Here is a 27065-nt window from a genome sequence, read left to right as displayed (position 1 = left end):
CTCGTGCAGACAAAGCAAGTAATTAAGAGGGCTAATGGAATGCTGTCCTTTATTATGAGAGGAATTGAACGTAAAAGTAAGGATGTTATGCTTCAGTTACACGGGGCATTGGTGAGACCACATCTCGAACATTGTATGCAGTTTGATCTCCTTATTTAAGCAAGGATATAAATGCTTTGGAGGCAGTTCAGAGGAGGTTTACTAGATTGACACTGGAATGAGCAGGTTGTCTTATGAGGAAAAGTTAGACAGACTGGGTTTGTTTCCACTAGAGTTTAGAAGAGTGAGGGGTGATTTGATTGAAGTATATAAAATCCTGAATGGTATTGACAAGGTGTACATGGAGAGGATGTTTCTACTTGTGGGTGAGTCCAGAACAAGAGGGCATTGTTTTAAAATTAGAGATTGCCTTTTAGGACAGAGATAAGGAGAAATTCTTTTATCTCAGAGGGTTGTGCAACTTTGGAACTCTCTGCCTTCGAAGGCAGTGGAGGTGGGGATCATTGAATATTTTTATGGCAGAGGTAGATAGATTCCTTTTAGGTAAGGGATATTGGAGGTAGATGGGAATGTGGAATTTGAAACACAAACAGATTGGCCATGATCTTATTGAATGGTGGAGCAGGTTTGAGGGGCTGAATGGCCTACTTCTGCTCCTATATCATATGTTCGTATTCTTAGTTTGATATAGTTATTTCCAATTTTCACAATCAATCAGATCACACATCCCTTGGATATTTATTCACTGTGTGGAGTATTTTTTTTCTCATTTAATGCTAAATGTTATTTAAAACACGAACTTCAGTTTTCAAGTTACAGCAGCAAACTGTTAACTCAAGAGTTATAGAGGTGAAACCATGAAAAGCACGTAGCACTGCTTCAAAAATTGTTTGACGCCATTCCTTAACTCCAGTTGGTAATTGTTTTATGTCCTTGAGCTGACATTTGAGTTTAAGAAAGCTAACTTTGTGGAGAATTGAGAAGAGGATGACAACAAAAGTAGCTTTAAGTATAGAAAGTGTGAGCAACACCACTACAAGTGAATAATTTATTGAGGAAAAGCAGTTTGTGAGACAGATTCTAACCTTGAAAAATAATCTGGCTTTATAAACCTCCAATTCTGGCAGGGCATGTGTTATCCTATACAATACAGCCTTGCAAAAAAATGTCCAGCCTGACAAACATTCAAATGAGTAAACGGTATGCCTATCAGATTTCAGTCATTGGGAAGTGATCAGTAGAATTCCTTGGGCATACAATCTTAAATGTATAATGTAAACACAATTTTTAAATTACAAAGCTTTTAAACACATTTTTACAAAGCATAGAGGAGTAAGTGTAGCAATTTATTATTTGCTGATTCCATGTGCTAGATATTACTGCGGACTGGTCATCATCGTGGCTGTTCCTCGATTCGAGGATGATGTCTGCTCAAGGTCATGAGTTTTTGCCATGGGCCTCCGTGTGATTGAAAAGGCTGATTCTTGACCCATGGGCTGGTAGTATACAATAAATAACATGAAAGCTAATGGCTAGCATTTCTGTTCAATGTTGCATGCACTGCATTCCTGCTGTCTTCAGTTTTTGCAGATGTTTTGCCAAACTCAGACTCTCGGACTCATCCTACATGAGAACTTTTTGATAGAAGTAGATAAAGTGAATTGAGAAGGACAGTGGGCAGAATTTCATGGCCCCATCGCAGTGGGAGTAAGGCCAGAAAATACAGCGAGCCATTCAAAAGCCCATTGATTTCAGCAGGACCAGAAATGCCTGCCGGTGGGAGGGGCTGTAAAATTCTGCCTAGTGTATTTTAAAACAAAGATGAATGCACATCTTCATATAAAGCTTACAATGCCTGCACCCACTGCCTGCGTCCCTTCTAGAAACCATTAGCAATCAATCCAATGCAAAGTAAAGAATGGAAAACAAAGAACAATTCACTTCAAGAAAATATTCATCAGAGATCATAGAACACTCAAGGACCAGCCAAGGTGACAATGTCTATCATTAATTTGAAGTAAAAATCTATAAAAGAACTGTCAACATTTACTTCAGGAGCAGTAACCAAGTATATCAGTCTCAAATGCACCTGCGCTAAATAGCTCATTCCAGCTAATTTAGGGCCGTTAACCCTGAACATATTTACAATAATACAATGAGCTTGGCCTAAATAGCCAAGTGGTTATGGTACTGGGTTTGTAACCCCAAGATCAAGAGTTCAAATCTCATAATGGCAAACTATAAACAATGTAACTTCATCTGAAACAGATGGAAACGAGTTTGTACTTGAAAGATTTAAAAGATTATCAAGAGTTTAAATCTCACAATGGCAAACAATGTAACTTCATCTGAATAGGAACAGATGGAAAACATGTTTTGGCCAAGTTGGCCATTAACAGGTCCAGGCAGCGGGCGATCGATGGGGGAGTCCCGCCCGATTGTTTGTCCCTCTTCCGCGACTACGTTCGCTGCCGGATGTCCCTGGAGAGGGAGCACGCGGTGTCTGCTGACACGCTCGAGGCCTTCCGTGCTCAGTGGGCACCGCGGGGACTGGGGTGTTTTGTTGACCCCTTTAATCACATTTTGATTTAAAGTTTGTAAGGTTCCTTTAAATTTTGTCCTTGGTTTTCCGGTTGACCTGAATTAGGGGCTGTGCCTGATTTATCCCAATTTTGTTGATTTGGTTTAATTGGTTTTAATTTTAAAAGATTATCAAGAGTTCAAATCTCACAATGGCAAACTATGAAACAATATAACTTCATCTGAATAGGAACAGATGGAAACGTGTTTGTACTCGAAAGAGTTACAATAATACAATGTACCACAAAAATAATAAAGATAGTGCAAATATGGAAGGCAATTCTTGATAGGGGAATGTTAGCAATGTTATACATCAGAAATGACTTCATCAAATGTGAAAACCAAACCTCAGTAAGGGAATGCTATAGTAAAGCATAGAAAACTATTAAGTGGCCATTTGAAGCCACCAGTTTCATTCAAGCCTAGCTAGCATAAGGTTGCGGAATTAAGAAATTGAACTCAATGTCCAATATATGTTTCTGCACAGCACTGAAGATAGGAATAAGGCAGAATATTATTCATCAAAAATAATGTAGAAAATACAGTTTGTGATTTTGGCAGCTAAGTACTTTACTTCTCTGTGTGACATTCCACTGTCCAGTGTTTTAGCAGTGACATTAACCCTTTTAAAATGACGTAACATAATTTGTATTAAAAGAGTCAACAGAGGAATGTCGTAAAGCACATCCAACTGCTAATTGTAAAGGCCTGTAAGGCTTTTAGAGATTCTTTTCTGAAGCACTATTGCCCAGCTAACTGATCAGATATTTTTGTATTTTTATGAAATTAATTACAAGCTAAATGTTTATGCAGAGCACCTAGGGTAAAATAGGTAATTTGTGGACATGCAAAATCTGTAATAAAAGCTAAAAGTAGAATGCTATTCTTCCCTGCATTTTGCAGGTGGTGCAGTGTGGGTTGGGGGTGAGGGAACCGTAAAATGCCATGGGTGCCTTTCCTATTGCCTACCCCACTTGCCCCTGCCCCCATTACAATGTTATGAGTGGTGAGGGAGGAATGGATCAATTAATGGTCACTTAAGGGCTACTTCCAAACTCTACTGTTATTTCTCAGGTGATGGGCTGAGACCAGTGATGGGCGGGAAACCTGGCGGGTAACACTGACCAGGCAAGTGGTGGAAGGTCGGGGGGAGTGTCCCTTCTTTACAAGGCCTCTGTTTACATCTGAGGGCCCCACAGGCTTTTATCACCCCACATTTTCCCTCCCCTCTTCCCTGTCCAACCAGACCGCTGATCCCCCTCACCCACCTCACTAACGCCTGCCAGCCTGACCCCGGCGATATTTCTTTGCCATACTTACCTTACTCTGCGGTTGCAGTGACAATCCTCATTGGGGTCTCCTGCAGTTCCAGCAGTGGCCACTGCTCTGAGAAGTGCTGCTGGGACCAGAGAGCTCCCAGCCAGTGGTCAGCTGGCAACTCTTGGAGTCGGGTCTTTTTCCCAGCTGGGGACAGAATTCTCACCATTAGCCCTGTTGGACATTAAATTGCTGTGGGCTGATGGGACTAGGTGGGAATGGATGATACATCTCCTTCCGCTTCTGCCCACACCACCCGCTCACTTGCCATAAAATTCTGCCCTGAATGTGCATTATAGCTTAAAACTATTCTTTGGCCCAGATTTTGTCTTGAGAATATTGGTGAGGCTAACAATGCTCACCGTTACAATGGAGTACATTGGAATGCATATTCCAGAGTACACATACCCTTAGTTAAACATGGAAATCTGGAAGTCCATAGGCTGTAATATAACAGTGCCTTACGATAGATATGGCATTGAAATCCATGTAACAACATGGAGTTGTAACCCTTAGCCACTAATTATCCACTAAACATGCCAGAAAAAAGTTAGGGCTAGTGTATACATATGTAAGTGAATTGTTGATGATGTGGTAAGTCATAATGACTTCCAAATAACCCGTCTGTCCTTGAGAATTTAAGTTTAGTGTTGGAGATTTTTAAAAATATAAAATAATACTTCTAACTTTTTCTAACTGTCTCTTCTATTTCTCTCCCTCTCTCTCTCTCTCTCTCTCATTCTGTCTCCTATTAGAGCTTTTAGGATTGGGGTGGCATGGCATGGATTGAGAATTGGTTAACAGACAGAAAACAAAGAGTAAGAATAAACAGCTCATTCTCGGGTTGACAGGTTGTGACTGGTGGGATACCACAAGGATCAGTGCTTAGGCCCCAGCTATTCACAATCTATATCAATGATTTATATGGGGAGACCAAATGTAATATTTCCAAGATACAAGCAAAATACTGCGGCTGCTGGAAATCTGAAACAAAAACAGAAAATGCTGGAAAACTCAGCAGGTCTGGCTGCATCTGTGGAGAGAGAAACAGAGCTAATGTTTCAAGTCCATATGACCCTTCTTCAGAGCTGATGACACAAAACTAGTTGGGACTGTGAGTTGTGAGGAGGATACAAAGAGGCTTCAATGGGATTTAGAAAGGCTTAGTGAATGGGAAAGAACATGGCAGATTTTTTTAAAATGATGAGCAATTGGAAACTGTTGATGTCCAAAAGAACCTGGGTGTCTTTGTTCATGAGTGACTGAAAGCTAGTATTGAGGTGCAGCAAGCAATTAAGAAGGCAAATAGTATATTGGCCTTCAATACAAGGGGATTTGAATACAGGAGTAAAGATGTCTTGCTGCAATTGTATAGAGCCTTGGTGAGACCATATCTGGATTGTTGCATACAGTTTTGGTCTTCTTACCTAAGGAAGGTGTACACTTGCCACAAAGGGAGTGCAATGAATGTTCTGCAGATTGATTCCTGGGTTGGTGAGATTGTCCTATGAGGAGAGATTGAAGAGACAGGGTCTGTATTCTCTAGAGTTTTGAAGAATGAGAGCGATCTCATTGAAACTTACAAAATTCTTACTGGGCTTGACAAGACAGGTGCAGGAAGTACTTTTCCCATGCCTGGGGGATCTAGAAACAGGGGACACAGTCTTAGAATAAGGGGTAGGCTACTTAGGACAAAGATGAGGAGGAATTTCTTCACTCAGAGGGTGGTAAATCTTTGGTATTCTCTACGCCAGAGGGCTGTGGAGGATCTGTCACTCAATTTGTTCAAGACATAGATTGATAGGTTTCTAGGTAGTAAAGACATCAAGGGATATGAGGATAGTGCTGGAAAATTGCATTAAGGTAGAACATCAGCCATGATCTACTTGAATGGCAGAGCAGGCTCGAGGGGCCAAATGGCCTACTTCTGCTCCCATTTCCTATGCTCCTATATTCCTACCTTTTTTCCAATCTTTATTTCGCTCTTCACTTCACTGAAATCTGATATACACTTCCTGGTTCAGACTGCGTGCTTTGTGAGGATTTTTCAATCTGATTGGCCTGTTCATTCATGCCAGAGATCCCCATTAGAGGGAAGCTGTGCTGGATCAGATGTCCGCTAGCAGAATGACTTTGCTCAGAAGCTCGCAAAAACTCTGGGCAGCACCCAGCATAGCGAACAGTGAGTGCCATTCCTTCACTGTTGACTGTAATATCCAGGCCACATTGCTGTCTATATTAGTGAGTCGGGTCATTTCTACCAATGCTGTCATGCATCTGCGACAGGTAGATTGCTGAGGATGGGCTCAAGTAGCTTTGTCCCTCTTGTTGGTTCTCTCACCATCTGTTGCAGGCCCAATCTGGCAGATATATCCTCCAGGACTCCATCACAGGTTACTGTTCTTAGTGATGGATGTAGAAGTCCCCAACCCAGTCTATGTTCTGTATCCTTGCTACCCTCAGTGATTCTTCCAAGTGATGTTCAACATGGAGGTGTACTGATTCATCAGCTGAGGGATGGTGGAAGATGATAAACAACAGGTTCCCTTGCCCACATTTGACCTGATTCCAGGGATCCAGAGCCATGTTGAAAACTCCTAAGGCCACTCCCCCCTGACTGTATACCACTTTTCGGCCAACTTTTCTGGGTCTGACTTGCCAGTGGCACAGAGCATACCCAGGGATGGTGATGGAGGAGGCTGGAACATTGGATGAAAGGTACCATTTGGTGAGTGTGACTATGAATGGCTTGGCTAGCCTGTGGGACAGCTTTCCCAATTTTAGTCCCCAAATGTTAGTGAGGAGGTCTTTGCAGGGTCAACTGGGCTGGGTGTGCTGTTGTTGTTTCTGATGTCAATGCCAGGTGCTCCATCAGTTTTTATTCTTATTTGACTTTTCTGTAGTGGTTTGATACAACTGATTAGCTTGCTAGGAGATTTCAGAAGATCACTCCCTTTGCTGTGGGTGAGGAGTCTCATGTAGGTCAGACTGGGTAAGGACATTAGTTTCACGGATTGAGCTATGTAAACCAAAATTTATGCTTTGTCAAATATGTAGTATTAGGGTGTTTAAGAGCTGAAAGGGTTAATGTATAGGACTGGAAAAACAGTACTGCCCACATGATGATGTAAGAGAGAGTCACATGACTAAAAGTCTAGCTGGAAAAGCTCATGGCTTAGATGGAGTAGTGCCTGTGTCTTGTATATCTGTGAAAAGTTTTCATGCAATAATCCAGTTATTGTTCAGACGTATCTTTGTCTCCACAACCATTCCTTAGCCAGTCATAACCCACATACAACATGCTGCAGCAGTGAAGGACCCCAAAATCTCCAAAAATCAACTTTAAAAAAGTCTGCAAGTCTGACCTGAAAAAAGGGCACCAAAACTAAAGACTTCGGTAAGACAATTGAAATTCTCCAAAAATATCTCCATAGAAGATGTGGAGGCAGATAAAAATTGACTGTTCAGCTTAAAGGGCTACACCATAGCATGTGGTTGCCCATGAAAAATCCCAATCCAGCAGCAAAGTCAAAGAACCTGGCGATGATCGAGGAAGGGTGAGCAAACCTTGAAAAAGGCTTAAAATCATTAATAGTGCAGTAAGCAGGCCCATGTCCAAGGTCGGTGCCATTACACATGGCAACCATGTGGCAGCAATTGAAAAAAAAATGCTGCACAGAGCAATTCCCCAATGGGAGGAAGACAGTGAACTGGGCGTAATAATTACTTTCAGCAATTAATTTCAAAATTCAGCGAAGTATAGGAATGAGTACCAGAGAGGGTCAGTGACCACAGCGGGTATCAGTAAAAGCCTGGTCAGCACAGGAAAACTCCATTACTGCAACAGAAGTTTAAGAAATCCAGGAAACCTCCTAAGAGCTTTAAACAGCTGTGGATTCCAAAATGACCTTTCCAGACCAATTTGGGCACATGGTAGGACCAGATCACACATAGTTTGGCAGTATGGAGGAAGAGATTTTTAAGACTCAGAATTGCATCCAGGTCAAACAATAAGTCAGAGGCTGAGCATGTCAATACATTATTGTACTCTATTGGAGCAATTGCTGATGATGTAATAGCAAGTCAAAGCATTAACAAAACATCAGATAAATTCGAAGGGGTTTTAAAAGCCTTGATAATTATTTTAACCTATGGAGTAACAAAATATTAGAAAGAGCCAAGTTTAACAAAAGGGCCCAGAAACTTGGCAAACCCATCCATATCTTTATCAATGACTTGTATCAACTGGCTGAAAGTTGCGAATATGGTGATAAATCTGAGCTGATATGAGACTGCATCATAGCCAGGATAACTCATGACACCCTTTCTGACCTACTGCAATCCAAAGAAGATTTAACTTTGGAGAAGATTTAGTCAGACAATCAGAAGTCTACCAGTAAAATAGAGCCATACGAAGGAGGAAAGGCAAATCATGACTCAAAGTTCCCAATGACAGTACAGCTTATTAAACAGAAGAATGTCAAAGACAATCTGTGGCAAAAAAAATCCTTATGGAACAAAAGCTCAAGATGCCAGTAAACCATGCCAGTGCTGTGGCATCAAAAAACCTCACAGGCTCCTGCAGGCACTGCGGGATGCTTTCATTGTAAAAGGCTTGGGCACCCTTTGGAAAGATGTACAGAACTAAACCTTCTAGATACACAGAGGATCTTGGATAATTTTTGCACACAAGACCATTTGTGAAATAGAGGAGTCTCACCAAAAAGAGAAACAAACATGTTTCCTTGGTGAGATCAAAGATCCAAGATACACTTACAAAGGTTAAACCAAAGTGTGATTTTGGGGATCAACAATGCATTCCCGTCCCCCGCGGTGCCCAGTAGTCACAGATGGCTTCCTCTCCAGGGACACCCAGACACAGAGGAGGGGCAGACAGTTAGGTCAGACAACCCCCTTGGTTGCCTGCTGCCTGGACCAACTTGGTCAGGCTCAGGAGTAGGTTCACGAGGAGGTCCTCCACCCTCCCTGCTTTCCTCCACATTGGTGCCCAAATATTAGGAGCGTGGGACTGAAGTGCAATCAAAAATTAAGAAATAAATTTTTAAGGTAACTAAAAAGGGAGTGCAGCATACGACAACTTACACATGTGTGGCCCACAGACTCCACAAGACCACAAAAAATGCAGGTATCTTGGGAGTCCATTGAACAATGCAATCCATGGTTGAGCTGTCTATTTACAGGAACTCAAGTGAATCCCCAGTTAATGCCCAACACCTGCGTATAATTAAACACATTTTATTTACTTTTTCATGGGCTGTATGCATTGCTGGCTAGGCCAGCATTTGTTGCCCATTCCTAATTGCCCTTGAGAAGGAGGCAGTGAGCCGGCTTTTTGAACCGCGGCAGTCTACTTGGTGTAGATACACCACAAGTGTTGTTAGGAAGGGAGTTCCAGGTCTGGTGAAAGAGCAGTGATATAGTTCCAACTCAGGGTTGTGTGTGGCTTGAAGGGGAACTTGTAAGTGATGATGTTTCCTTTAGTTAAATATACAATTATCAGAAAGGAATGGTGTGAGTTAAATCCTATCAAAGTAAAATGCTCTTTCTGTATATGGGGGTGAGGACTGAGACCACTGAACTCAAAAAGTTATTCAAGCTTCTCCTCTAAAACACAAACATTTGGTTGCAGAAGAGTCTAAAATCCCGATTTTTCTCCTGTTCCTGGTTCTATTTAATTGAGGACAGAAATCACTGATTTGCAGGCGTCGGCCTTTGGATTTTCTTGTGCTTATTTGCATTTCATCAGTGTTGAATCCTCTGCTCTAATGGGATTAATTAAGGATCCCTATGTATCTGACAGGATAGAAGGATGTTTCATATTCTGAGTTGGAAATAAAATTATCTAATAACAAAATTGCTTAATTATTTCAGCATTTCATGCCAGTTCTCGTGTCTTCTTTAAAAAAGAATAGCTGAAATATAACAAGCTACATGCTAGTAATAAAAATTAATTCTGGAAATGGCTATATATTCAGTATCTGTTCAAGCCAGCTGCAACAATTTATTTTAACTTGTGGATATTGTGATACATGGTTTATTTCCCTCTAATCCTGGGATACACGCTTTTAGGTTGTCCCGGAATTTCCATATGTCATGTCCAGTACAGGCATGTCATATAATGAACTTTCACAATGCTTTTAAAAATTGGACACAAACAAGCTGTTAAGATGGTGCTGCAGGTCATGTGATTGTTCACATTTGGATTACAGATAGTATCAAGTCTTCGGCGAATACCTAATTAAATATTGACATTGGTGAAGATACCTCACAGCAATTTGTGGAATTCACACATTTCATTGTTTAAGGATTTGCCAACTTCTAAAGACTATGGAAAATCGAAACTTAATGGCCATTATCAACTTCCCATTATACCATGATGCCCCCCCCTCCCCATTCAAACTAACTGGGTGAGCCTCAGAAATGTTAACCCAATGGTCAAGTCAGTGAAACTAGGTCAGGGACTACACCCTTATTACCCCAGGATCCAGCAGAACCATAGTTGTCAGCCAGTCTTGAGAACCAGACTCTGAAACTAGCTGTAAGTCATCAAGCAGCCAAAGTACTTAACCTGTTCCAGTTTCAAAGTTCACCTGAGAGCCAAACTCCTAGATATTGAACTATAAGAAACCTCACAACCTGCTGTGAACCCTTTGCTTTCCAAGAACACCCCACCCCCACAACCTTAAATCATTGAATTAATTCCATAAGTCTATCACATTTGAGAATGGAAATTGTAAATCAGAGACTGAAGTAACTGTAATCAGTAGAAGTGCACTACTTTTTAAAATTCATTCAGAGGATGTAGGCTTCAATGGCTGAGCCAGCATTTATTACCATCCCTAGTTGCCTTTGAGAAGTTGGTGGTGAGCTGCCTTCTTGAACTGCTGCAGTCCATGTAGTGTAGGTGCACACACATTTCTGAGGCCCACCCAGTCTAGTTTGAATGAGGGAGGCCATCATAGTACAATGGGAAGTTGATGGTGGCCATTGAGTTTCGATCTTCCCTTTTGTCCAGCATGAAACATGGAAACAGGCAGTCTGGAAACTATATGGTCTTTAGAAGTTGGTCAATCCTTAAGCAATGAAATGTGTGAATTCCAAAAATTGCTGTGAGTTACAGGATATTGACCCAGTGACAGTGAAGGAACGACAATATATTTCCAAGTCAGGATGGTGAGTGCCTTGGAGGGGAACTTTCAGGTGGTGGCGTTCCCATCTATCTGTTGGCCTTGTCCTTCTAGATGGTAGTGGTCATGGATTTGGAAGGTGCTGTCTAAGGAGTCTTGGTGAATTCCTGCAGTGCATCTTGTAGATGGTACATACTGCTGCTACTGTGCGTCGGTGGTGGAGGGAGTGAATGTTTGTGGATGTGGTGCCAACCAAGCGGACTGCTTTGTCCTGGATGGTGACAAGCTTTTTGAGTGTTGTTGGAGTTGCACTCATCCAGGCAAGTGGAGAGTATTCCATCACACTCCTGATTTGTGTCTTCTAGATGGTGGACAAGCTTTGGGAGTCAGGAGGTGAGTTACTTGCCACAGGATTCCCAGCCTCTGACATGCTCTTGTAGCCACAGTATTTATGTTGGTGAGTCCAGTTCAGTTTCTGGTCAATGCTAACGCCCAGGATGCTGATAGTAGGGGTTACAGTGATGGTAATGCCATTGAAATTTAAGGGATGATTGTTAGATTCTCTCTTGTTGGAGATGGTCATTGCCTGACACCTGTGTGGCACGAATGTTACTTGCCACTTGTCAGCCCAAGCCTGGATATTGTCCAGGTCTTGCTGCATTTGGACATGGACTGCTTTAGTATCTGAGGAGTTGTGAATGGTGCTGAACATTGTGCAATAATCAGCAAACATCCCCACTTCTGCCCTTATGATGGAAGGAAGGTTGTTGATGAAGCAGCTGAAGATAGTTGGGCCTAGGACACTACCCTGAGGAACCCCTGCAGTGATTTCCTGGAGCTCAGATGACTGACCTCAAACCACCACAACCATCTTCCTTTGTGCTAGATATGACTCCAGCCTGTGGAGAGTTTTCCCTCTGATTACCATTGACTCCAGTTTTGAGAGGGCTCCGTGATGTCACACTCAGTTAAATACAGCCTTGATGTCAGGGCAGTCACTCTCACCTCATCTTGGGAGATCAGCTCTTTTGTCCATGTTTGAATGAAGGTTGTAATGAGGTCAGGAGCTGAGTGGCCCAGGCGGAACACAAACAAGACGTCAGTGAGCAGGTTATTGCTAAGCAAGTGCCGCTTGATAGCATTGTTAATAACCCCTTTCATTACTTTACTGATGATGGAGTGTAGACTGATGGGGCAATAATTGGCCAGGTTGGATTTGTCCTGCTTTTTGTGTACAGGACATACCTGGGCAATTTTCTACATAGTCGGTTAGATGCCAGTATTGTAGCTGTACTGGAACAGTTTGGCTAGGGGGTAGCGAGTTCTGGAGCACAAGTCTTCAGTACTATTGCTGGAATATTGTCAGGGCCCATAGCCTTTGCAGTATCCAATGCCTTCAGCTATTTCTTGATATCGCTTGGAGTGAATCGAATTGGCTGAATATTGGCATCTGTGATGGTGGGGATCCCCGGAGGAGGCTGAGATAGATTATCCACCTGGCACTTCTAGCTGAAGATTGTAGCAAATGCTTCAGCCTTATCTTTTGTACTGATGTGCTGGGCTCCTCCATCATTGAGGATTGTGATATTTGTGGAGCCTCCTCCTCCAGTGAGTTGTTTAATTGTCCACTACCATTCACGTTTGGCTGTGGCAGGACTGCAGAGCTTAGGTCTGATCCGTTGGTTGTGGGATCACTTAGCTCTGTCTATCACTTGCTGCTTGTGCTGTTTGGCACGCAAATAGTCTTGTGTTATAGCTTCAGCAGGTTGATACCTTATTTTTAGGTAGGCCTGGTGCTGCTCCTGGCATGCCCTCCTGCACCCTTCATTGAACCAGGGCAGATCCCCTGGCTTGATGGTAATGGTAGTGGGGGATGTGCCAGGCCATGAGGTTACAGATTGTGTTCATGTACAATTCTGCTGTTGCTGCTAATGGCCCATAGTGCCTCATGTTTGCCCAAACTTGAGTTGCTAGATCTGCACGAAATCTATTCCATTTAGCATGGTAGTAATGCCACACAACACGATGGAGGGTATCCTCAATGTGAAGAAGAGACTTTACCTCCATAACGACCACGTGGTGGTCACTCCTATCGATACTGTGATGGACAGATGCACCTGCGGCTGGCAGATTGGTGAGGATGAGGTCAAGTATGTTTTTCCCTCTTGCTGGTTCCCTCATCACCTGCCACAGACCCTGTCTAGCAGCTATGTCATTTAGGACTTGGCCAGCTTGGTCAGTAGTGGTGCTACCGAGAGAATTGAAGTTCCCCACCCAGAGTACATCCTCTGCCCTTGTCACCCTCAGTGCTTCCTCCAAGTGGTGTTCAACATGGAGGAGCACTGATTCATCAGCTGAGGGATTGCGGTACATGGTAATCAGCAGGAGATTTCCTTAACAAAAACAGAATTACCTGGAAAAACTCAGCAGGTCTGGCAGCATCGGCGGAGAAGAAAAGAGTTGACGTTTCGAGTCCTCATGACCCTTCAACAGAACTGAGGAGATTTCCTTGCCCATGTTTGACCTGATGCCATGAGACTTCATGGCGTCTGGAGTCTCTATTGAGGACTCAAAGGGCAACTCCTTCCCAACTGTATACCACTGTGCCACCACCTCTGCTGGGTCTGTCTTGCCAAAGGCAAGAATATTAAAGTGGGATCTACCCCAGAGTACTGAGGGAGGCAAGGGAGGACATTGCTGGGGCCTTGAGAGAAATCCTTGTATCCTCACTGGCTACGGGTGAGGTCCCAGAGGACTGGAGAACGGCAATTGTTGTACCTTTGTTTAAGAAGGGTAGCAAGGATAATCCAGGAAATTACAGGCTGGTGAGCCTTACGTCAGTGGTAGGGAAATTATTGGAGAAGATTCTTCGTGACAGGATTTACTACCATTTGGAAGCAAATGGGCGTATTAGTGAGAGGCAGCATGGTTTTGTGAAGGGGAGGTCGTGTCTCACTAACTTGATCGAGTTTTTCAAGGAAGTGACAAAGATGATCAATGATGGAAGGGCAGTGGATATTATCTACATGGATTTCAGTAAGGCCTTTGACAAGGTCCCTCATGGCAGACTGTACAGAAGGTAAAGTCGCTCAGGATCAGAGGTAAGCTGGCAAGATGGATACAGAACTGGCTTGGTCATAGAAGACAGAGGATAGGAGTGGAAGGGTGCTTTTCTGAGTGGAGAATTGTGACTAGTGGTGTTCCGCAGGAATCAGTGCTGGGACCCTTGTTGTTTGTATATACGTAAATGATTTGGAGGAAAATGTAACTGGGCAAATAGTAAGCTTGCAGATGACACTAAGGTTGGAGGAGTTGCAGATAGTGAAGAGGATTGTCAAAGGATACAATGGGATATAGATCGGTTGGAGACTTGGGCGGGGAAATGGCAGATGGTGTTAAATCCGGACAAATGCGAGGTAATGCATTTTGGAGGGTCGAAGACAGGCAGGAATTATACAGTAAATGGCAGAACCCTTAAGTGCATCGACAGGCAGAGGGATCTGGGTGTACAGGTCCATAGGTCACTAAAAGCGTCAACATAGGTGGATAAGGTAGGAAGGCATATGACATGCTTGCCTTCAATGACAGGGGTATTGAGATAAAAGCTGGGAAGTCATGCTGCAGCTGAATAGAGCCTTGGTTAGGCCACATTTGGAATATTGCATGCAATTCTGGTCGCCACATTACCAGAAGGATATGGAGGCATTGGAGAGGGTGCAGAGGAGGTTTACCAGGATGCTGCCTGGTCTGGAGGTTATTAGCTATGAGGAGAGGTTGGAGAAACTTGGATTGTTTTCACTAGAGCAACGGAGATTGAGGGGCGACTTGATAGAAGTTTACAAAATTATGAGTGGCGTGGACAGAGTAGATAGTCAGAAGCTTTTTCCCAGGGTGGAAGAGTCAAATACTGGGGGACATAGATTTAAGGTGAGAGGAGAAAACTTTAGAGGAGATGTGCGGGGCAAGTTTTTTACACAGAGGGTAGTGAGTGTCTGGAATTCGCTGCCAGAGGAGGTGGTGGAAGCAGGTATGATAGTGATGTTTAAGATGCAGCTTGACAAATACATGAATAGGCTGGGAATAGAGGAATATGGACCCCGGAAGTGCAAAATGTTTTAGTCTGACAGGCAATATGATCGGCGCAGGCTTGGAGGGCCTGTTCCTGTGCTGTACTTTTCTTTGTTCTTTAACATACCTAGGGATGGTGATGATGGTGTCTGGGACATTATCTATAAGGTATAATTCCATGAGGATGACTACTTCAGGCTGTTGCTTGACTAGTCTGTGAGACAGCTCTCCCTATTTTGGCACTAGCCCCCAGATGTTAGTAAGGAGGACTTTAAAGGGTCAACAGGGCTGAGTTTGTTGTTGTTCCTAATGCCTCAGTTAATGCTGGGTGGTCTGTCTGGTTTAATTCCTATTTTAAGACTTTTTAGCGGTTTGATACAACTGAGTGGCTTGCTAGGCCATTTCAGAATCAACCACATTGCTGTGGGTCTGGAGTCACATGTAGGCCAGACCAGGTAAGGATGGCAGATTTCCAACCCTAAAGGGCATTAGTGAACCAGATGGCTTTTTACAATAATTGACAATGATTTCATGATCATCATTAGACTTTTATTTCCTGATTTTTATTGAATTCAAATTCCACCACCTGCCATGGTGGGATTTGAACCCAGGTCCCCAGAGCATTACCTTGGATCTCTGGGTTACTAGTCCAGTGACAATACCACTACACCATCGCCTCCCCTTTATCCGTATCGTGTGTGTGTGTGTGTGTGTGTGTGTGTGTGTGTGTATGTGTGTGTATGTGCATGTGTGAGCCTGAGTGTGTGATCTTGTATTAATTAGAGCATGTCTGTGAGAATAAAAAACTTTTTATTACAATAGATACTGATTGTGGGCAATAATGGAGCTGATACTTTCTGTCCGTGACACATGACTTTCCTGATGGCCATCGCAGAATGACTTATACCTACAATAGTCACAGGCTCGATGGAACAGCTGTAATATGCTAATAAGATGGGAGTGGGTTAAATGACAACTTGCCATGGATGTCAGAGTGGTATCAAAACATTGTGGTACTATGGTTTGGGCCCAGGCCCCCAGATCTTAGGGCTCATAGGAATCCTTGGAGCAGGCCAAGCACTTAACGATCAATGAGTTTTTGTCACTTATTAGTGACCCTCTTCCCAGGATGTGGACATCTAGTTGGGAGCTTCTGGCTGTCAATCTCCAGCAGTTGGCAAAACATCCCAACCAACCTGAGAGGCCTGAAGCTCCTCCAAACTTTCCTTCCCATTCTACTGGCTCTCACCACTCCCAGAGAGTGGACATGTACAGGGGTCCCCTTGGACCATGGGAAAACCAAGGACCAGAATTTCTAATGTTATTGTGCAGTGTTGGGGTGATGTAGGGAAGGACAGGAACATCTATCAATTACCCATGGTGGTGATGCCACATACTGGTAAATAATAAATCTAAATTACTTATGTTAATCATTCTAACATTCTTCCTATTTGCCTAATGCATGTCCAGCCTACATTTCTTTTTTTTTAAATTTAGTAATCATTTTACCTCCCGCAGCATTTTGAAGCAACTTAGAATTCTGGATCAAAGGTTTGAGTAGACTGTATTAAGTATCAGGCTGGAGGGTGAAGCATTTTAGTCATTCTCTGACACATCAAAAAGATTATTATAACTCAGTCACACTTGCAATAATCGAATCATGGCCTTGATGCGAACACAAATACACTATCACAAGTAAAATACACAACCTGCACCACAGATGTGGCTTCCCGACACGTATTTAGTCACAACAGAATTGCTGAAAACATGCAGCAGGCGAGGCAACAGCTGTAAAGAGAAATGTCAGAACTGAAAGTTCGAATGACAATTAAGTCCTTTCGAGGGTGAAAGGAAGAGAAGAAAAAATAGGAAAGACAATATAGGGAAGTTGAGGTGGGTGAATGATTTGATAAATACTTCTCAGAAGAACAGTAACCTATCAGATGGTGTTAAAAGTGTAACATAATAAATTTCCTAATCATAAAAAATTCACCATTTCTTTCTTACTTTTGATCATTGGCCATTCTGGCCAGGTGAGCTGCTCTGAACCTGTCTCTCTCCCACAACACCGCATCCCCCCTCACCCTCTCCATACCCGCAGCTACCTCACCATTTCCAATAGAGAAGCAAAATGCCGCTTCCAAATGTTGGTGCCTCTTTGCAGCACATGCCCCAGTAGTACCGTAAATAACGTGGGTGCCTGTTCCTTTAATTCAAGCAACCCCTTAGCATTCTATAATAAAAGCAAAATACTGCGGATGCTGGAAATCTGAAACAAAAACAAAAATTGCTGGAAAAACTCAGCAGGCCTGACAGCATCTGTGTAAAGGAAGACAGGGTTAATGTTTTGAGTCCGTATGACTCTTCTTCAGAACTAAAGAGGAATAAGAAATGTGGTGAAATATAAGCTGTTTAAGGGGAATGGGACAGGTGGAGCTGGATAGAGGGCCAGTGATAGGTGCAGGCAAAGGAGAGATTACCAAAGATGTCATAAACAATAGGACAAAAGGGTGTAGATGAAAATGATAGTAGCTAAAGGATATGCTAATAGTGACATTAAGGGTAGAAAGCAGGATGAGCAAGTGACAGATGGCCCTAGTGGGGCTGGGGTGGGGGGAAGGGATCAAAATAGGCTAAAAGGTGGAGATAAAACAATGGATGGAAATAAATTTTAAAAATAATAGAAATAGGTGGGAAAAGAAAAAAATATATATAATAAATATATAATAATTATTGGAAAAAAGGGGATCAAAAAGGAGGTGAGGATGGAGGAGAGAGTTCATGATCTGAAGTTGTTGAACTCAATGTTAAGTCCGGAAGGCTGTAAAGTGCCTAGTCGGAAGATGAGGTGCTGTTACTCCAGTTTGCGTTAAGCTTCACTGGAACATTGCAGCAGACCAAGGATGGACATGTGGGCATGAGAGCAGGGTGGTGTGCTGAAATGGCAAGCGACAGGAATGTCTGGGTCATGCTTGCGGACAGACCAAAGGTGTTCCGCAGAGCAGAATCATTCTATTTTGGATGGGGTCTTTGAGGGAACAGAAGAATAAATGGAAATTCTGTCTCAGCACAACTCACAGGCCAGAATTTGTAACCCCTCATTTTTCATTGTGCTGTCCACCGGACATCCCAGCCTCAAGCTTGAAAATCAGAAAGAAAAGTTCATATGTAATATTATAAAGAATCAAATCTTTAAATAATTTTATTTGTTGTATTATTAATTATGCATTTTCTAAGCAGTTTAACATATTGTTATGATTTCCCCAGGGCCAAATGTGCATTAAGGGAGCTTTAGTCTAGTGGCAGCTATACTTGCTTCTTCATATTTTTTAACCAGATAGATTAACGCCCAATTGTGTTTTGTCAGTATACTAAACCACGTTTAATCCAAATACAATGTTAATTCATTGGATTGAGAAATATAATTAACGTACTAAGCTTTCCAGGCTTTCCTTATAAAACAAATCCTGTAACTCAAAAAATAAGTGCCTGGAACAGCTTTAAGCATTTTAATTAGGGTCTAAAATCTGCTGGCCTTTGATACTAACGTGAATGCTGGGATCTCTCAGCTGGTGACCTCTGTTGCTGACCTCACCAATGTTTTGAGGGCCAGGGGATGTTACCCAATTTAAGTATCCTTGAAAGATGCCCATGCCAGTGCAGGTGTCCACCTGCTCCAGGGGTGTGACACTCTGTTTGAAATGTACCAGAACATGGTGGTGGGCCGGGTGGAGTGGAGTGCAGGGGTGGATGGAGGGCCACTATAGTGCCTCCATAGTAGCCATCTTTGTAAGGGGAAAATAAGCGCAAGTTCTTCTTTCTTCTGAGGACATGGCCATGTCCCAGGCCTGGAGTTTCATGGTGGGGTCTCATTGCTGTTGTTCTACAGGCTGGTACATCAGGCTGCCTCTTAGAAGAACCTGTGTGACTCCGCCCCATACAAGCTCCTCGGGAACTCCTGGCATATCTAGGCTGAGTCTATACGTTGGCCTTCTGGCATGCTCATGCCGAAAGAGTTAAGGAATTTCAAAACCCCTGTGTAAATGTTATTCCAAGATGAGGGAACAGAACAGATTAGAATTCATACGTAAACTTAAGGCATTCCAGCTAAGACAAGTCAAGAGACATGTGTCCATCTATTTAGATGCCGCTGTTAGATAAGTTGTTCATGTGTTTGTAACTCTGTAACTTTTCATTTTATTCAGTGAAAGTGGCAAAGCTGAGCAGATACCTATTTCTGGATTGGTTCCTGTTCATTGGAGTAACGTCCAGTGCCGTGGTGATGAACACAATTTATTTGAGTGTGCCAAAGAAACCAGACAGCGTGAGAATTGCCTCTATAAACGGGCAGCAGCAGTTACTTGCAATCCTCCCAAAGGTAATGAAATAAGTTGTCAGCTCTTCCAATGATCTGTCACAATAAATTCTCGGAAAAATGCCCCATTGTGTTGTAATGTTCCAATGATCAAAAGAACAGCCAGACCTAAATTACTCTCTAATGCTTTGTTCTGTGCATGTGCTGATCATAGTGAGTGATGACAGCGTTGGAAATTGGAAACACTTTTCCATGTGTACCCAGTGATAGCACCAAGCATTTTCCCGCTGAACGGTAGGACCTTAGTTAGACCAAGCACTTTAGAATTCAGGCTCAGTTGGACTTTCTTAACATTAAACATCAGCATTGGCTGCTTTGGGTGCTCACTGTTTGCTTTCAAAAGTAAAATGAATTAATTAGTATCATCAAATAAATTAAATAACGAAATCTAGGAAAATCTTTGGATAAGTAAGCTTTCATCCAGCTTCATTATGCACTTAATAGCGGGAACAAAGATTCAAAATGCTTCAGTTATTTACCACTTATAATCCATGCATTGACAAAGTAGCTCATTTGTCAATTTGTGTACCTGTTTATAAACAAACATTGCTTTATTTGTTTAATTTTAGCATCTGTATTTGTTCCAATTCGACTGGTTGGAGGTAGTTCTGAGTATGAAGGCCGTGTGGAAGTCTATCGTTCTGGGCAATGGGGAACAGTGTGTGATGACCACTGGGATGAAGCTGACGCTGAAGTTGTCTGCAGGCAGCTGGGCATAAGGTCAGTATGATTCTGCTACTGCTATTTGATTATAACAAAAAGTGCAAGGAGGATTCTGTACAAATTCAGTGAATATCTGCATCAAAACTAGTCTTTACATTTAGTATCAGCTTGGAAGTACCAGGACATGAACACTGATAGGAAATGGTAGTTAAACATATGTAAGTATGCTTTGTACACAGGATAAAATTAGTTCAATGACCATTCATACAATTGGAATATGGTATATTGTTATTGCTATGTGTATTGCCCAAATTTCTGTGTGATGTTTTCTTTTGCATCCTTTCTTACTATACAGCATGTTTTTATTTTATTAACAATTCCAAAGTAAAAAGTAATTTGTCCATGAAAGCCATTGGGTAAATCACTTCCAATTTGGATAGTGGAACCACTAAAGGGCCAATTTTAACTTTCAGCGATGGAGGAAAACTGCTGACAGTAGATCTGCCGCCGATAATACATCTCTTGATTTTCCTTCCTGTGAGTGTATAATGTGTAGCTGATCTGCTTCTACAGCTTTCTAGTCACCAATAAATGTTAAAATTAGCACTTTAAGATTCACTTTGGAACACATCAGAAAACAGCATGAGTTGAAAATTTCAATGACTTGAAGGATAGATTTTCCTGATACGTGCTTCTGGAAAATATCAATTTTCCTGGGTGTAAAGGTTAGGTAAAATAAGTTGAGCTATGTTTTACCAGGTCTCTGTCCCTCTCACATTGCCCTTGGATTTCCAGCCATTCCCTAGTGCTGAGGGAAGTGGAAATGTGTGGAGCTAGGCCTGTGTCTACAGTAGATGAACATGCACACGAGTTAGGAGAGGCCTTTCTGGCCCTCCAGTATATTTTCCCTCAGGATCAGTGACTGGGTATTCTCAGCACAATGAGCACCCAGAGAATTGTAACTTGTGTGGGGAAGAGGACAACAGCTAATACTCAATTTCCTGCCCCTTCTATCAGTGCTATGCGCTGCCAGGAGGTAGACCTACACGAAGAGTGTTCTGACCATGTTTTCCCATAGACAACTTTCCAACAAAATGTGAGGCCACTACATTTTATTTCACAAAGCAGGATTGCACAAAACCCGAGCAATAATTTATGGTGCCCACGTGATCTTATTGCACACAATTTCTTGGCTTAGAGCTGTAAGGGCTTTCACTCAATGAATGTATTGGTGATCTATGATCATCAAAGTAGGATCATACCTGCTTCCCAGACAGTAATTATAATGTCTCTATTTTATGGCCATTCATGGTGGCAGAATTATGAAAGTAGAAGGTTAGTTCATGGGAGACTGAGGCTGTTCTCGATGGCCCTGGCTTATGAAATTTTTGAGATAGCCATGAAGAACTGAAGATCATAGTTACAGTAAGTTTATGCTGCCCCCATTGTTATCACTGAACACATGATAGATATCCTGAACCTTAATTTTGATGCCGAGTCGGATCTAAGAGCATCCAACAATTCAGCCCACCAAGGACTTCAAGGTTATTATTGCACCTTCTGCTCAAATTTCCTATCCAGTGAGGCCTAAAGAGGAGCAAACAGAAGAGAAGACCACCGACTTAGAGTGAAGCCAAGATGAAAGTGTGAAGTTTGCATACTCTCACAGACTGGACCTTTATCTGCATCATGTTCATAATGCAATGGCAATCTTCACATTTGCAGCATGTAGTAATCAAATGCACTTTCCCCAACACTGCAATAACAATTTGTATCTATATAGCACCTTTTAACATACAAAAACACCCTAATGTGATTCATAGGAGCATTATAAAACAAAATATGACACTCAGCCATATAAGGAGATGTGAGGGCAGATAACCAAAAACTTAGTCAAAAAAGAAGGTTTTTAGGAGAGTCTTAAAGGGGGAAAGTGAGATAGAGAGGCAGAAGAGTGTAGGGAGGGAATTCCAGAGCATAGGGCCTAGGTAGCTGAAGGCACAGCCACAATGATGGAGTGATTAAAATTGGGATTCTACAGGTGCCAGACTTAGAGGAGCACAGATATCTCAGAGGGTTCTGGGGCTGGAGAATATTACAGAGATAGGGAGGGGCGGTAGAACTTGATAACAAGGATGACATTTTAAAATCAAGGTGCTGCTTAACTGGGAGCCAGTGTAGGTCACTGAGCACTGGGGTGATGGGTGAACAGGACTTGGCGCAAGTTTGAACACAGGAGGCAGTGTTTAGAATGACCTCAAGTTAACAAAGGATAGAATGTGAGAGGCCAACCACAGTGCCTTGGAATAGTCAAGTCTGGAATTAACTAAGACATGGACAAGGGTTTCAGCAGCAGATCAGGTAAGGCAGCAGCGAAGTTGGCCGATGTTACCAAGGTGGACGTGGGCAGGTTATGTTTCAGAAGCTCATCTCAGGGTCAAATATGACACCAAGATTCTGAACAGTCTAGTGCAGCCTCAGGCAGTTGCCAGGGAGAGAGATAGAATCGGTGGCAAAGGAGCAAAGTTTATGGCAGGGGCCAAAGACGATAGGCGGAATATCGTATAGGTAACCAGTGTCTTGGGCATTGGCTGGCAAGATCATAAGATTATAAGAAATAGGAGCATAAATATAGGAGCAGGAATTGGGAAAATGAGAGAATCTACTATTAAGGAAGTTATAGCAGGGTACTTAAGGGAGAATTTTTGGCTCAGTGAGCGAGGGCAGGGCCCACTCACCGAGGCATAAAATTACGTGGGGTGATGTTGGGCGTGCATCCTGATGTCACCGCGTGTCATTTAGATTTTCAGTCAGCTGCGTGCCCACCGAACTGTCAAAGACCTGTTAAGGCCATTTACAAACCGATTAACCCTATTGAGAAAGCTGCCCATCCAACCTTAAGGTTGGTGGGTGGGTGAAGAGCCCAGGCGGCCTTCGCATTTTACCTGGAACCTCATCCACAGGCGGGATGAGGTTTCATGTATGTTTTTGAAATCTTGGAAAAATTTTTAATGAAATTAACACACATGTCCCAGCTCATTTGACAGTTTCACATGAGGGGACATGGTCTAAAGATTTTTTTCCCCTTTATTAAACTTCAGATACTTTAAACTAATTTCTGCGCTCTTTTGCGCGCATGCGCAAAACGGCACGCTCCTGACTCAGGGAACCCCCCTGTCCACCCGCACAGGTAGCGCACAGTGCTTCCTGGAATGCATCATGCTGGGTGGGCCTTAATTGGCCCACCCCACGTAAAATGGCGGCGTGAACCCGATTGGGGGTGCTGATCGGATCTGTGACCTCCCACGCCCGCCCCCGCACAACTCCCCTGACGCGGGGGGATAATTCTACCCTTAGAAAATCTCAGTGCAATCAGGCAGAGTTAACATGGTTTTGTGAAAGGGAAATCATGTTTCACTAATTTATTGGAGTTCTTTGAGGAAGTAAAAAGCAACGTAGATAGAGGGGAACCTGTGGATCTGCTTTAAGTAGATTTCCAGAAGGCATTTGACAATGTGCCACATCAAGGAATACTGCACAAAATAAAAGCTCATAGTGCAAGAGGTAACATATTGGCATAGACAGAGGATTGGTTAGCTAACATGAAACAGAGAATGGGCATAAATGGGTCATTTTCATGTTGGCAAGATGTGACATGTGAAGTACCCCAGGGATCTGTGCTGGGGCTTCAACTATTTAAAATTTATATCAATGATTTGAATGAAGGGACCCCAGGTATGGTTGCTAAATTTGCTGATGACGCAAACTTAGGTAGGAAAGTAAGTTGTGAGGAGCACATAAGGAGCCTGTAAAGGAACATAGAAAAGTTAAGTGAGTGGGCAAAAGTTTGGCAGATGAAATATAATGCAGGAAAATGTGAACTTCGTCACTTTGGCAGGAGGAAGAGAAAAGTGGTATTTTATTTAAATGGCGAGAGATTGAAGAACTCTGAGGTCCAGAGGAATCTGAGTGTCCTGATACATGAATCACAAAGAGTTAGTATGCTGGTACAGCAAGTGATTAGGAAGACAAATGGAATGTTGTCATTTATTGCAAAGTGAACAGAATATAAAAATAAGGATGTTTTGCTACAGTTGTATAGGGTGTTGGTGAGACTGCACCTGGAGACTGTGTATAGTTTTGGTCTCTTTATTTAGAAAAGGATATAAATGCATTAGAAGCAGTTCAGAGAAGGTTTCACTCAACTAATACCTGGGGTGGAGTTTATCTTATGGGGAAGGGTTGAACAGGCTGGGCCTGTAACCATTGGAGTTATTATTGAAACATATAAGATCCTGCGGGGACTTGACAGGGTGGATGCTGAAAGGATGTTTCCCTTTGTGGGAGAGACTGGAATTAGGGGACACAGTTTAAAAATAAGGGGTTTCCCATTTAAGAGGGAGATGGGAAGAACTTTTTCTCTTGAGGGTTGTGAGTCTTTGGAACTCTCTTCCCCAGAGAGCAGTGGACACAGGTCATTGAATACTTTAAAGCAGAGGTAGATTGATTCCCTTGTTAATCAAGAATCTAAGATTATCATGGGTAGGCATAATATGAAATTGAGGCCAAAGTCAGGTCAGCCATGATCTTATTTAATAGTGGAGCAGGCTCGATGAGCCAAATGGCCTACTCCTGCTCCTGATTCGGCCCATCGAACTTGCTCCACCATTCAATAAGATCATGCATAATCTGATTGTGGCCTTAACTCCACTTTCCTGCCTGTCCCCCATAACCCTTGACTCCCTTACTTATCAAAAAACTGTTTAACTCAGCCTTAAATATATTCAATGATCCAGCCTCTATTACTCCCTGGGGAAGAGAATTCCAAAAGCTAATGATCCTCTAAGAGAAAAGATCCGCCTCATCTCCATCTTAAAAAGGAGACCATTTATTGTACTGTACCCCTTAAATCTAGACTCTCCCACAAGGGGAACCATCATGCCAACATCCACCCTGTTAAGTCCCCTCAGAATCTTGTGATGTCAATAAGATCACCTCTCGTTCTTCTAAACTCCAGTGAGTATAGGCCTAACCTGTTCAACCTTTCTTCATAAGTCAACCCCTTCATCTCAAGAATCAGCTCAGTGAACCTTCTCTGAACTGCTTCCAATGCAAGTAAGGAGACCAACACTGCACACAATGCTCCAGATGTGGTCTCACTAAGGCCTTGTACACCTGCAGCAAGACTTTCCTACTTGCATACTCCATCCCCCTTGCAATAAAGGCCAACATACCATTTGCCTTCCCAATCACATGCAGCACCTGCATGCTAACTTTTTGTGATTCAAGTACTAGGGCACCCAGATCCCTCTGTACCACCGAGTTCTGCAGTCTCCATTTAAGTAACATTCTGCTTTTCTATTCTTCCTGCCAATATGCTCCATCAACCATTTTTTTCTCCCACTCACTAAACCTATTTATATCCCCTTGCAGGCCCTTTGGCTGAAATTTTCCAACCTGGTCATGGCGGGGCCTACCGCAGGAGATTCAGTGGCTCAGCCAAAAGTCCGTTGACTTTTGGCCGGTTTGCATGATCCCAGAGGTGTGCAGGGGTAGAAAACCTCACCCTGTGTGTCCTCTTCACAACTTTCTATCCTACCTACCTTTGTGTCATCAGCAAATTTAGATACTGTACACTCAGTCCTGACATCCAAGTCAATAATATAAATTGTAAGTAGTTGAGGGCCAGCACTGACCCCTGCGCCACTCCAATAACTATAGTTTGCCAGCCCAAAAATGACCCATTTATCCCGACTCTCTGCTTCCTGTTTGCTAAAGAATTATCCATCCATGCCAATATGGGCAAAGTCATCTGTGCCCGTTGGCGTCAGGCGTGTTCAGCGGCACGAGTGGACAATATGGCAGTGACAATGTTGTGAAACCAGTTTGCGATCATCCACTCAGCCCATCGATGGTAGGCTGCGTTTCCCACCATTGAACATCGGGAACCTCATTGTAATACATCTGCATATCATTGTAAGGCCAGCCTGCTGGAATCGTTCCCTCCGCCCTACTGGATTGTTCATCCACATCAGTGTGATTGCACACCGACATGTTTCACAGCAGCATATAAAAGGCGTGCACTTAGCAGGCTGCATTTTGAGGGGAAGATGGAGGTGAGTACACAGTAACGTTGCGCAGGGCTCGCTCGGGTCGCCTGTTGGACTTCAAGGTTGAAGCGCGTTGGAGGCTGGGCGGCAAGGGCTGCCCTGCGGCTGAAGTTAGTGCACAGAACGTGCGGGGTGGGAGAGAGGGAAGCAGCCATACATTACCTTGTACCTTATACCTTGTATAAAGTGAAAACTCCTCTACAGCTGAGACAGTTCAGGTGCAGCCACATTGATATGCATCGAGTTGGGCCTCTCGCTTATCTGCCCACACAAGCAACACAGAGGAATGCAAGTGCCACAAAGTGTTCCAGGACTTTTCACCCCTTGGGTACAGACTGCAAACTAATGAGTGTTTTAGTGGACTGCAGAACAGTTGGACGACTGGGCACGTTGTACAATCTCCTTGCTAAAGCTGGCCGTGGAGCAGTCACTGGTGGAGGTGCTCACAGCCCCTTGCAATGTCATCATTCTGGTTTGGACCAGTCTCCTCCATGGTTCAAGCTAACAGGCAGCCTTGCAGTGTGGATTTGGAGGATGCCTGCGCCTGAGCTGAGCTGAGAGCACAGCTTTCAGTCCAATGGGCAAAGCTGCTGCCAATCGGTCAGGTGGACTGGGGCGAAGGTGATTTGGGTTTCAGGCAACCATACAGCGCGCTAATCTATGGCCATCCAAGTGGTGGCCAGCACTCTCTGGGATGCATTAAGGGGTCTTCAGACTTTTCCAATTGAGTTTCTTAGTACACCCAAGCTAATCCACGTGTCAGGATTTGGCGCCATGGGGACATGGAGGGCATCCACCGCCAGT

The 27065-nt window shown here is 43.1% G+C and overlaps 1 protein-coding gene across 1 annotated transcript in view; it reads left to right on the top strand.

Moving 5' to 3' along the window:
- Positions 1-27065, top strand: part of prss12 (serine protease 12) — a 245954-nt gene that overhangs the window by 49469 nt on the left and 169420 nt on the right. The window contains exons 3-4 of the mRNA XM_041180818.1: positions 19319-19491; positions 20058-20208. Coding sequence (XP_041036752.1) covers positions 19319-19491; positions 20058-20208 — 324 coding nt within the window. The remainder of the gene's footprint in view (positions 1-19318; positions 19492-20057; positions 20209-27065) is intronic.

Source organism: Carcharodon carcharias, chromosome 1 (assembly GCF_017639515.1).
Source record: "Carcharodon carcharias isolate sCarCar2 chromosome 1, sCarCar2.pri, whole genome shotgun sequence".
NCBI lineage: Eukaryota > Metazoa > Chordata > Chondrichthyes > Lamniformes > Lamnidae > Carcharodon > Carcharodon carcharias.
The sequence above is the reverse complement of the archived record's forward strand: the minus strand, read 5'-3'. Positions and strand labels throughout refer to the sequence as shown.